The following is a 12,557-nucleotide window of genomic DNA, read 5'->3' on the forward strand; positions in this document are numbered from 1 at the left end:
AAAGTATTTTTACAGAATCGCTTTTTTTTTAACACCTGGCAAATATCAGATACATTATATTTGGTGCTTTACCTTCTCACTCTCCGTGTCCAGAGCAGACGTCGCCTCGTCCAGCAGCAGAATCTTGGGTTTCCTGACCAGCGCCCGGGCGATGGCGATTCTCTGTTTCTGCCCCCCGGACAGCTGGGTACCCCTGTCTCCTACTCCTGTGTTATAACCCTGGGGGAGACAAACATACACTTAATAGGTGGATACAAACCACATGTACATGAATATTCCAAAACTTCTTACTAATGCACTTAGTAGTAGTCGACTGTTTTCTGCTGCTGCAGTAGTAGAAACATCCTGCAGCTGCAATCAGTCTTCCTTCAATCTTTTCCACTTAGTCCAGTTTGTCGCGAGCTTCCTTAGCTCCCGTAGGTTCCTTTCTGACCGCACTAGTAATGCACTTATTGATAAGCAATACTGACATATCATGTTTCTCATGTTTAGATGAACTTGCCAAAAGAAGACTTATTTGTTCTCTTTCATTTCCGTCTATACAAAGAAGCAAGAGGAAGAATCATGAAAAACTTTCTATAATGGATTTCTTTAGGACACTTTAGGATTTCGTCAGTAGAGCTGAAGTAAAGTGATGAGCTGTGGGGAAAATAAATCACACCTCATATCTGCTTGGAGATTACACAAATGCACCTTGTATGCTAATTGTCTTTCCATCAATTTTACTGTTGGCAATTCACACTTCAACTGATTCAGAATAACTTCTACCAACACAGATGAACTTTCCAGTGCGAATTGTCTTATTAGGGAGAATTCATCCTTAGATCAGGCAGCGCTGAGATGAAGCCGTGAGGGTTTGCTACCCAAGCTGCAGTGAAAGATCTTTCATATAGTGTAGTGGAGAGAATTTGGACTTACATCAGGCAGAGCTGAGATGAAGCCGTGAGGGTTTGCTACCCAAGCTGCAGAGAAAGATCTTTCATATAATGTAGTGGAGAGAATTTGGACTTACATCAGGCAGCGCTGAGATGAAGCCGTGAGGGTTTGCTACCCAAGCTGCAGAGAAAGATCTTTCATATAATGTAGTGGAGAGAATTTGGACTTACATCAGGCAGAGCTGAGATGAAGTCGTGAGCGTTTGCCGACCTCGCCGCCTCCTCAATCTCGTCCTGGCTGATCTCGCGTGAGTTATCGCCGTACGCAATGTTTTCTCCGATTGACATGTCGAAGAGGATTGGTTCCTGGGACACGATGCCCAGCTGGGAGCGCAGCCATTGGATGTTCAGGGACCGCACGTCTCGGTTGTCAATCAGCTATGACGGGTGTTAATCAAACATTTCTGGTTAAAATTTCATCAGTATCAAAAAGTTGACAACCAGCTGTACAAGTTTGTTACATATCACTTTCTTTAGCTACAACTTTTACATGACATAAACAGCTAATTTTGTCTTAAAGTGGTTTACAGCTAAACCAAAATCACAAAGTGATTGATTACAAACTTTTCTGGCTCTTTTGCTTTTTGCTTTGAATGGAATTTAACATTCATACTCAAGCCAAGTCTATACTGATTTGCTAACTAACACCATATGTTACAATGTGAAATGAAGATTATGTACGAACATAAGAAGAACTTAAGAAAACCTACCACATTGCCGTCAATAGGGTCATAGAACCTCTCAAGCAGCGAGACACTGGTACTCTTCCCGCATCCGCTGCTGCCGACCAACGCGCACGTCTGTCCTGCCTCTATCTCCGTGTTCAGCCCGTTTAGGATCCGGATGTCCGGTCGCGTCGGGTAGACGAAACGAACGTCCTTGAAGGTAATGTTGCCAACGACCTCACTCTGTAGATAAACAGAAAGAAATGAAGTCATGTTTTCCTCCTACTTTTGCTGTTTATTTATCTTTTGTTGTTTGAGTATTGGGAAGGAATCTAGAATACTAGGTGTTGTACATAGGCTTTTGCACAGGTATGGCTGCACCTGGACATGCATGTCCGTGGTGCTGATTGGCTGTTACAAACTGTGATGATTGGCTGTTGTAGTGCATGTCCCTGGTGCTGATTGGCTGTTACAAACTGTAATGATCCACTGCAGTAGTTCGTGTCCATGGTTCTGATTGGCTGTTACAAACTATGATGATTGGCTGAAGCAGTTCATGCCCTTGGTGCTAATTGGTTCTTATATGGTAGATTGTGTTGTGATTGACTGTGGTAGTTCATGTCCTTGGTGCTGATTGGTTCTTATATGTTAGGTTGTGTTGTGATTGGCTGTGCTAGTTCATGTCCTTGGTGCTGATTGGTTCTTATATGGTAGGTTGTGTTGTGATTGGCTGGGGTAGTTCATGTCCTTGCTGCTGATTGGTTCTTATATGCTAGGTTGTGTTGTGATTGGCTGTGATAGTCAATGTTCTTGTTGCTGATTGGTTCTTATAAATTAGATGGTGGCATGATTGAATGCAGCAGTTTTTGTCCTTGGTGTTGATTGTATATCAAGTATTGCATTTAAGTTTTTGACAGACTCAACAATAGCTTTAAAAACAACATGTATGTTATTGTAAGTTACTTACAAACGAAACATTCCAGTGTTCTTAAAATAAGCCCGTATGTCGCCCAATTTTTTTCAGTTTGTAGTTTACCTGCCTGCTGTAAGGAGATAATTTAGTCTGCTCCAGTCCATGCACTTTTTAGGTTTCTAAATCTCCAGCATTTCTTATATTTACCCTGTATTTTACTTACCGGTTTGTCACCACCTTCATGACCACTGTCTATCTGTGGTTTGCGGTCCACAAGGTCAAATATTCTGGCGGCGGCCATCTTGGCCTTGGCGTAGTCGGGAGCGTATGAGCTTGCTCTCCCCAGCGCAGTTCCGCTGAACACGATAGCTGAGAACACCCTGGGGTCACAGAATGGATATTTCAAGGTCAGAGAGAGTCACAACACCCGGTAGTCATGAAAATGTATGAAATGTTTGGGAAAATAATTGATTGAAACAGTATTTGAAACACGATGGAAAACAGAACATATGTTTTTGAGTGATGAGTTTAATGTAAAAGGTCGGTCACCACAAAAACTTCAAACTTAAAAAAACAGCAAAATTTTTCAATTTGAGGTATTAATCAAGACAGCTCAAAAATACCAGCTTTGAAAAGTAAGGACCGGTACAAGCTGCATGAGACCAGACTGATCTGTTTGATTCACTCACACCGGGATGGACTCCAACTCTTAAGTGTGGAGGGTTCCTAACCATGCTCGAGGTGTGGCTCTCCTCAAAAATGGGACCTCTGGCTTTACGTCCCATCCAAGAAGAAGTACTACTCATATTTACCTGAGTGGAGTGAGGAAATAGGTATAAAGTGACTTTTCCCAAGGGCACAACATTGGGGTCTGATAGAGATTCGAACCCAGAACCTTTAGTCAATAACCCTAACCACAAGACCGCCTTGCCAGCTTACCTGAAGACTTCATAGAACTTCATCTCCTGTATGGTGATGAGCCAGGCTCCGAAGCTGAAGGCGGCAGCGTAGGCAAAGAACTGGATGGACTGGGAGAACCCGTAGGAGAAGCCGAAGATATGAGCCTTCTTCTTAGACTCCCTGTGTGGAAACAAAAGAAATACAGTTGCTTTCAATCTTCCAATCTCTGTGTAGTCATTGAGAAAGCACACGTTTGTAGAGCTAGCATTACACAAGTGGTAAAAGTTGTGAGCCTTTTTGTTAGACTCCCTGTATGGAAACAAAATGTTGCTTTTAATCTTTCAAACACTGTGTAGTCTTTGAGCACACATTTGTAGAGCTAACATTGCACAAGCCATAGAAGTGGTAAAAGTTGTGGTCTTTTTAGTCTTGTCTTAGAATAACTGCAAGGCAACAAAATTATTATCACCTTCATATTCAAAAATAATAAACACTTCTTTAGGACATCCCGTGTTGTGCATTTTACAATATCTCCTGCCACACTTCACAATTTCGCATGTATTTTTTGAGGGGCTATTCAGTGTGACTGGCTTACTTGTATGGTCCATACAGGGACTTGTTATAGTTGTCAGCAAACATGGGCTCCTTAGTCAGGGCTGCCACCGTCCGCACGTTCTCAATGGCTTCTGTGGCAAGCTGAACAGGGATGAAAAAAGGACATCTAATGTCTGAAACCACCACGTCTATATATTGCAATTATGTTTGTCTGTGAACCTGAACTTGGAGCTGACCGGCTGTTATAAGCTGTGCGATGATTGGCTCCTGTATTTATGTCCTTGGTGCTGATTGGCTGTTACAAACATGTCCTTGGTGCTGATAGGTGATTATATTTGATGTTGCCTGTTGTGTTATGATCTACTGGTAAATACACCATGCCAAGAGAATGCCCTTAATCAAACCTTATTTTCCCAAGGACACAGCATTGCAATCTTAGATTTGAACCCAGAACCTTTAGATTCTGAGTCACCAACAATATTAGTAACCGCGTGGCCACCTTACCACCTCTTAATGATATGGAAATAAAGACCAGTGATGTGATACATCACCTTGCCACACTCCTCGAGGGCCTCCTTGTCCCTAGCGGCATGCCCCTGCAGCGCCCGCTGCGACATGGCGCCGGACAGCACCAGGAACGGCAGGAACCCGAGCACGACGAACGTCAGCTTCCAGCCCGCGATGAACGCGATGATGATGGAGATCCCCATCAGGGACACCGACTCCACGATGGCACCCAGCTGGATCCCTGTGGCCTGAAATGTGCAAAACACAAAATTGTCAGTTTGAGGGATATAAGTACATGTAGTGCTAAGTGGGAGGGCAACTTGTAAAGGTGCTTAAGCGCCTGTTTTGCCTTCCCTTTCACATTGTTTGCGATAAACTCAAATAACTGAGATAAGAACCACTCTATACTGTAAATTTTGAAACTTTTGTGTTAGGAGGGAAAAAGGTTTTTGCAGTAAATCTTTGACCTGAATGTACAAAAACCCAAATAGTCAGTTTCAGGGATATAACTAGTGCTAGCACAACTGTGTGGGTCAAGGGATATAGAAACATACATAGGCACCGCTCTATAATGTAAATCTAGCAACTTTTGCGGTGGCTTTTGTTTTGCAGGAGGAGGGAAAATGATAATCTCCAAGCATCTCCACGGTGTACTGAAAATCGTATATGCTAGCCAGAGAAGGTCCGGTCAGCTGGTAAGCTCCAGTCCGCCCCGTAGGGGCTTACCGGCTGACTGGACCTTCTCTGGCTAGCATATACGATTTTCGGCGCACCGTGGAGATCTGCTTGGAGATTGGGAAAATGAGGTTGAAAGAATTCTGTAGAACAGCAATTAATACTAGTAATACAAATGAAACACAGATTTTTGACTGAGAGATTGCTCCGAAAACCGTGAAAATAAACCATGCCGTGAAAGTTTCAAGATTTACTGTAACAGTAAACGGGAAGATGTGGGAAGGATTTTAACTTTTCATCTTTAACAAGCAGATTCTGAAATAGAGTTAGTACTCACCCCTTGCACCATAGAGGCGTCAGCTGCCAGCCTGGTAGTCAGCGCTCCTGTACTGTTCTTATGGTCGTCAAACCAACTAATCTCCTGAAAACAGAAATAGCCAGAAATTAAAATTTTGCCAGCATACTAGTATATTCCTGTGCATAAGGGCCACCTGACTATATTTGTGGTCCCTTAGATTGTTTTTTCCATTGACCCAGGCATTAGAGATCCTGTCTATATTGACCACTTGTCTACAGTCAAACCATCTCAACATAGGGCCAATATTTGACCACTTTTTGGTGGCCCCTTAGATAATTTTTCCCTTGACTCAATCATTAAGAATCCTGTCTATAGTGACCACCTGTTCACATAGACCAGATTTTATTGGTCCCCTGAGTAGTCTTCTTGGGCAGTTTTGACTGTAATTTTTCCACTTTCTTATATGACAGGTTTGACTGTATTTGGATTTTTTTTATTGTTCTTTGATTTGGCTTTTATTGGAATTGCAACAGTGCAATACACATGGGACACAAGCTGCTATTGCTGATATCGTGACCCACACATATAATATAGCTGTTTTTTACACTTAGCTGGAGTGGGGAAAGTCGTATGAAGTGCCTTTTTCCCAAGGGCACGAGATTGGTGGCATCAGGGGATTCGAACCTGGGACTCTCGGGTTCTGGGCCAAAAACCCTGCCGTTATGCCACACGACCCGACTGTAAAGGACTTGTTGTACATGTATACAAATATGGATACTGAACAGATACAGACCTGTCTCAGCATGGTGGTGAAGGCCAGCTGCCTCATCTTCTTGGTCAAGATTTCTCCTGACTTGGCAAACATGTAGAACTGTGACGAAGAACAAGAAATGCATTCAAACTGTAAATATTTGGTTCAGCATAAGAATGACTACTTTCTGTCATACTTGTAGCCATCTTCAGAATCGATAGCTGTAAGGCAACAACTTATCATGTGGCAAAAATTTGAATAAAGCAACTATGAACAATTCGTCACAACTTGCAAATTTGAAAAAGAAGCTAAGTTTGTAGTCTTTTACACTGTCACACTGGGTTTAGAGCTTCCTGATGATGTTATGATGTCACACTAGCTAACAGGGGGCAATTGCCATCACTTACTTGTCCCAGCAAAGAGGACATATTTGACAACCGATTTAAAGATTGCATCTATTAAAGATGTCTTCAGAAAAGACCAGATTTTTACGTGAATGATAGAGAAAATTGCATTTCCCTGGCACTTTAAGACTCGTATTCAGGAGTTTTACCTCCATGATGTTGGATAAGAGAGCAATTTTGGGAACACCCAAGGAACCTAGCAACCCTGGTTTACAGTATGAACTCCTTCCACACTTTATCAAGCCTAAAACACCTCTTACACTACAACGCTACATGAAATTACAATTATAGCATGATACAGTTAGCTGAACATCGTTGATGCAATCTCTAAATGGGTTTAACTATAAGTCATCCTGACTCTCAAGTTCTCAACTACAACACCATAGGACCTGAACCAAACCAGTTTTGAGCTTCCTGGTGATGTTATTCTTAAAACCAACTTTGTAATAAGACTTATGATGTATTCAGGAGTTTTACCACCATGATGTAGTTACCATTGACATCAGATGTCTTGGTATACCTTGACATCAATAAGCCACACGTTTTTGTTTAATTCCATTAGATATTACGGGAATTCCATATTTAGCCAAAAAATCACATCGATGGCGTCATATTTACGTCATATTACGTGATAACATTACCCAAACTACTGAAATCATTAACGTTCACGTGAACATCACTCCCTGCAAATTTGGTGATGATACACCATACTGTTTGGAAGTTATGATGAGGGGGGGGGGCCGAATCAGGGTTACGGTTAGATAGGGTTATGACTGGAGTTTTACCTCCATGATGTTGGATAGGAGACTTATGATGTATCTGTACCTGTATCTTTATAGCCGGTATAACCGCCCTTCGGCGTAACTATTGCGGCGTATGTATTGAGGAGTTTTACCTCCATGATGTTGGATAGGAGGGCGATGAGTCCCAGCCCCAGGAACATCAGAGCCAGAACCACAATGGAGTCCAGAACCTGGTTACCTTCTGGTGCAGCAAAGGCCTGGGGGAACGGGAGACAAATTGTTAGGGCACACAATCGACATCATCTGTCGTAAAAGACAGAGCAAAAAAAGGGCTATTTCCTGCTTTCAAAAGAGCATGATGGCTCTGGTATTTTTTGTCCGAAAAAATTATGAGACTTCCTCTTAACAACTTATTGAAGCTAAGACTGAAAGAAAAATGTTATGTTGCAAGGCAGTTACAAATAGGTTTTTGGAGAAAGACATTCTCCATATGACAATTGTAAACTGTGCCATATTAAAGCCATTCGTAAGTAGTGTGCAAAGTCCAGTGGTTAATGCCCCTGCCTCTGGACCAAGAAGTTGTGAGTTTGAATTACAGCTGTGTTGCTCACCCGAGTCATTTAGGATCTCAGAGAATAAAACAGTGAAGACTGGTTGGATAGCTACGTTGATGAAAGCCCCGATCACACCAAAGAGGATGTACGGCCACTCCAAACAGTTCATCCATCCATCCATTCATTCGTTCATCTGTTCATTCATTCATTTATACTATAATTCATTCATCCATTTACTTACATTTAGGATCTCAGAGAATAACACAGCGAAGACTGGCTGGATGGCTCCGTTGATGAAGGCCCCGATCACACCAAGGAGGATGTACGGCCACTCTGATCGGTTCATCTTCGCGATTCGGCCGATGGAAGCCTCGTTTATGAATTCACCTTCCTCCTATAATAGTAAAAGATGTGGGGTTAGAAGGCATTGTGTTAAGAGGAGGAAAAAGGAAAAGATGGCATGAAATGCATTAAGGCCCTGTCACACTTGTGCGTATAACATGAGCGTGTGAGTTGCGTGTTAACATTTTTGTCATACGCCGGCGTGCGCCCAATACGCACCTAATGCGTTTCTCAATCGTTTTGTGATAGTTTTAGGCACGCAGGCACACGCAAGGCACTGCCCAGTACGCCTGATATTTTTGAAACTACCGAAAACTTTAGTGCGAACGTGGGACGCAGCTCAGACGTTATAAGAACGCAGTCCACACGTCCGACATCGGTCGAGTAAGGTACGAGCGCGCTTTGTGTTTGCGCTCCAATCGCCGTAATACGCTTCTCTTGCGACACGATCTCTGCGCAGCGACCACATCGCGCACTTGCAGCGCAGATACAACGCATGACCGTATAGCGAATAAGAATATACGTCACGAATTAGTGTCGTTCGTCCTGCGATCGGGCAGCGCATTGCACGTACCAGTAGCGTAGGACAAACGCACAGATAGCTAACGGATATCGTTCACATAGCGTGCTCGACGAACACCCGGGGCATATTCCAGATTTGGTATAAATACGAGGGCACCTCTGACTCCAGGGTGGATAGACCTTCCGAACATGGCAGATCAAAGCTCTTTCGTCTTTTCGTTCCATAGAGCTTTTTTTTATTTGTAGCGGATCAGCTTACTGTTCCAGAGGATATCTCTCTCCCTGATCCATTCCACCAAAGACTTTTCTACCTCAGCATCTAGGGAGTAGCTGGTCTTCTTTGCTCGTGGCTTTTGGGGGGTAGCAGACGAGGCCTGAGGTGATGGTGACCCGGAGGTCTGCTCCTTCTCACCACCCTCGTTTGCAGGTTCGTGACCAGGGGAGTGAGACTGGACAGCTTCGCCTGATGGGGCCGGGAGACTGTCTTCAATACCATGGCCAACACAACCATCACGGTCACCTACAGCATCAGGGGTGTTAGACGTCTCAACGGGTGGTCCAGAATTAGACGAGCCACGGCCACGGCCACGGCTAGCGCGGGTGGAAGAGCCACGTTTCGGCCGGCGCCCCATGTTGTTCTTGTAGTCGATTCTGAACTTGTAATACAAGGAAAAGTCATCGGAAGTGCGCCAGGCATGCGGCCGGCAGTCGTTGTGGGCATTCGGAATGCGCTCAGCACACGCACCTGATGCGTAGCTATTCGCTGCAAGGATAAGAGTATTGCGCACTTCATATGCAAATTACACGTGTCTCAAACGCATTGGATGCGTTGAATTCATTATTCACACGCTATATGTGCGCCGCGCATAACTGGAAAAAATTTTATATTTTGAGCGTACAACTGCGTATTGTTAAAATTCAACACGGAACTCACACGGAATGGCTTATACGCACAAGTGTGACAGGGGCTTTAGACACCATATGAAAATACAGACTTGAAAGAACTGTTAGACTGAATGAGAATAATAAAAGATGTGGTGTTAGAAGGCATTGTGTTAAGAGGAGGATAACCTTTGAAAATTCGGCATGAAACATATTGTACACCATATGAAAATACAGACTTGAAAAAACTGTTAGACTGAATGAGAATGGAATGTTCACGGTGGTTTTGAGTCCGCATTTGAAACAATAGTAGCACTACGGTCACACAATGGAGCAGCTTTTCGCTGTGGTTTTGAATTCACCGTTAGGACTTCACCGTAAAAACTGCAGACATAAAACCACCACGAACATTTCTGTATTAAAAGTTTTCGGAAAGGTTGTAGGATTCCACCAACTTTTCAGCACCAAGGAAAGCACCAAAATAATTTTTTTCTTGTTACCATACAAATCTGCAGCCGCCATGCATCAGACACTGATGCCTGCGAACGATTGATTGATTGATACAAATCCCTTCTCATTACAAAAATACAGCAATCCCATGTTAAGATACACCTGTTAGCTTCATTGTCAATATAAATGTACAAGCAATGTGTGTAATGTAAGATATTTCAACATGTCCCAGAGCACAAGACTTGTGATTTCCAAATGTAAAAAATAACCAGTAAGTTTGTAAACTTACCACACTTTCAGTATCACTACTAGTATTTGATTCCAGCTCAGAGGAGAAAAAGGAATAGCAACAAGGACAGGTTTCAGCATCAATTAGCCACAAAGAAAGTGTTCATTCACTATTCAGCAGCATTGTAGAGCTTTCGTTATAATCAAGCAAAGTAACATTAAGCAGGTGCATTATGCCAAAGAGCAGTTAAACCAGCCAAACAATATGGACACAGAAGTACCGGTAGAGGCCTTTTGTCATCATTTTAACAGACACAGATAGAAAAGATTTAACAAGACTTGGCAGAATGTATTTGGGGCAAAGGAATGACAAGTTGATTTTCAAAGTATGAAAGCAACAAAGGGACCAAGCATTGATCAAGCACTAAGCATGGGTAGGTCAGAGTGCAAAAGTCACTGCCACAATAGCAAATAAGCACAAGGTCAAATATCACTACCACATCCACAAGTACAGAACTATGGTCAAAGTGCAAAGATCTCTGCCACAATCACAAATAAGAACCTAAGGTCAAAGGGCAAAGGTCACTCACCTCATCCTCTGATTCACTGCTGGAGTCACCACCAGCCGACGTTGCCGCCGACAACATGGAGAGGGACCGCGCCCGCTCAGTTGCCATGCCCCTCATCGACCTTCGACCTGACGCTGAGCGACGTAGACTGCGACGAGATCGGGTTCTCGGCCTGATAGGTTCGTCCTCTTCTGGAAAATAGTTTCAAAAGTTGCATTCTGGATTTAAACTAACCAACTTGATTCCGTGGATGATATTATACGGTAATCTCAAGTCTAGTGTGGAAATGTAGATTTCAGCTGAAAACTTAGTTCTTTGTCTGATGGCTCATTTCAAGCAATGTGTTTTGTAACTTCAGCTCTGTATCTGTATAACCACTCTCTGGTGTAACACACCAGCTTTGCAGGTGCCCAGTGCAGCAGCAGCTGGTTATATTACACTGAATGGCCTGTCACACCTAACTATGATCAGATATTCCAACCTCACACCATGTACTTAACAAGGAGAACTGCTAACTTCTAAGTAGTGGATCAAAAAAAGTCAATCCTCTCACCTTCATCACTGTCATGGTCAACCTTCTTCATGGTTTGTGACATGACCAGGTGGTAGTACACACCCTTCTTAGTCATCAGCTGGTTGTGTGTGCCTGGATTTGAAGGAAGAAACAATCATTTCAGAACAAAAAAACAAAAAACATATCAAGATTCAATCTCCAAACCAACAACCCATTCTACACACCCATTTTGTCCACCTCTCACCTAAAACCCACAATAAAAATCAAATCAACATCAATGCTGCTTCCATCACCCCATCCTAGATGCCCATTTTACCCATCTGTCCCTTTTTACTATACCCATGCAAAACACAAAGCCCCCATAACTGTCTCTTCCAACAACGCATGTAAAACGCAAATGCCCCATAACTGTCTCTTCCAGCAATCTATCCTAACATAACTGTCTCTTCCAATGACCCATCCTAGATGCCCATTTCACCCATCTGTCCGTCTCTTCAAATGACCCATGCAAAACACCAATCCCCCATAACTGTCTCTTCCAACGACCCACCCTACCTACCCATTTCTGCCACCTGTCCCTTCCTGAAGCCCATGATGACATCAGCGTTCCTGATGGTTGACAGACGATGGGCGATAACAATGGTGGTACGGCCCATACGCGCCTGTAGAAGAACAAGGAAAGCAACAAGGGCATGTTTCAGTATTAATAAGCCAGCAGGAAAGTGTTCATTCAAGCACAAAGTTAAATTTTTCTTGTTATAGTTTGAATCTAGATCTTTATCAACTAAAATAGAGTGTCTAAGAATGATTCTGCTGCATCCTGCCAGTCTTGTGAAAACTTTGCACTTGGAAAAAGTCTTGAGTTTCTTAGAAGAAAAGTTTCTATTCCTCGTACCTTGTCCAGGGCTTCCTGCACTGTTGCCTGACTCTCTGCGTCCAGTGCAGAGGTGGCCTCGTCCAACAGGAGGATCTTGGGATTGCGTACAAGTGCCCGGGCGATGGCGATCCTCTGCTTCTGGCCTCCCGACAGCTGGGCGCCCCTCTCCCCTACAAGTGTGTTGTATTTCTGGGGAAGTTAGAAGCCAGGATCAGTGATACCATATCCAAAATATTTCAGAAAAAACCTTTAGCATCCCTCTGCACGCAGAAT

The 12,557-nt window shown here is 43.3% G+C and overlaps 1 protein-coding gene across 4 annotated transcripts in view; it reads right to left on the reverse strand.

Annotated features, from left to right (window-relative positions):
* The window catches only part of LOC136446848 (ATP-dependent translocase ABCB1-like), a 30,539-nt gene that overhangs the window by 1,973 nt on the left and 16,009 nt on the right, over window positions 1–12,557 (reverse strand). For 3 of the 4 annotated variants that reach the window (XM_066445461.1, XM_066445462.1, XM_066445463.1), the window contains exons 14-28: window positions 12,303–12,473; window positions 11,967–12,069; window positions 11,447–11,539; window positions 10,915–11,084; window positions 8,142–8,294; window positions 7,499–7,603; window positions 6,242–6,319; window positions 5,488–5,571; window positions 4,520–4,723; window positions 4,009–4,109; window positions 3,453–3,593; window positions 2,737–2,893; window positions 1,646–1,843; window positions 1,107–1,313; window positions 73–219 (exon numbers count right to left, since the gene is read on the reverse strand). In XM_066445461.1, coding sequence (XP_066301558.1) covers window positions 73–219; window positions 1,107–1,313; window positions 1,646–1,843; window positions 2,737–2,893; window positions 3,453–3,593; window positions 4,009–4,109; window positions 4,520–4,723; window positions 5,488–5,571; window positions 6,242–6,319; window positions 7,499–7,603; window positions 8,142–8,294; window positions 10,915–11,084; window positions 11,447–11,539; window positions 11,967–12,069; window positions 12,303–12,473 — 2,112 coding nt within the window. The remainder of the gene's footprint in view (window positions 1–72; window positions 220–1,106; window positions 1,314–1,645; window positions 1,844–2,736; window positions 2,894–3,452; window positions 3,594–4,008; window positions 4,110–4,519; window positions 4,724–5,487; window positions 5,572–6,241; window positions 6,320–7,498; window positions 7,604–8,141; window positions 8,295–10,914; window positions 11,085–11,446; window positions 11,540–11,966; window positions 12,070–12,302; window positions 12,474–12,557) is intronic. The other variant, XM_066445465.1, reaches the window with a different exon arrangement.

This window comes from Branchiostoma lanceolatum, chromosome 13, assembly GCF_035083965.1.
Source record: "Branchiostoma lanceolatum isolate klBraLanc5 chromosome 13, klBraLanc5.hap2, whole genome shotgun sequence".
Taxonomy (NCBI): domain Eukaryota; kingdom Metazoa; phylum Chordata; class Leptocardii; order Amphioxiformes; family Branchiostomatidae; genus Branchiostoma; species Branchiostoma lanceolatum.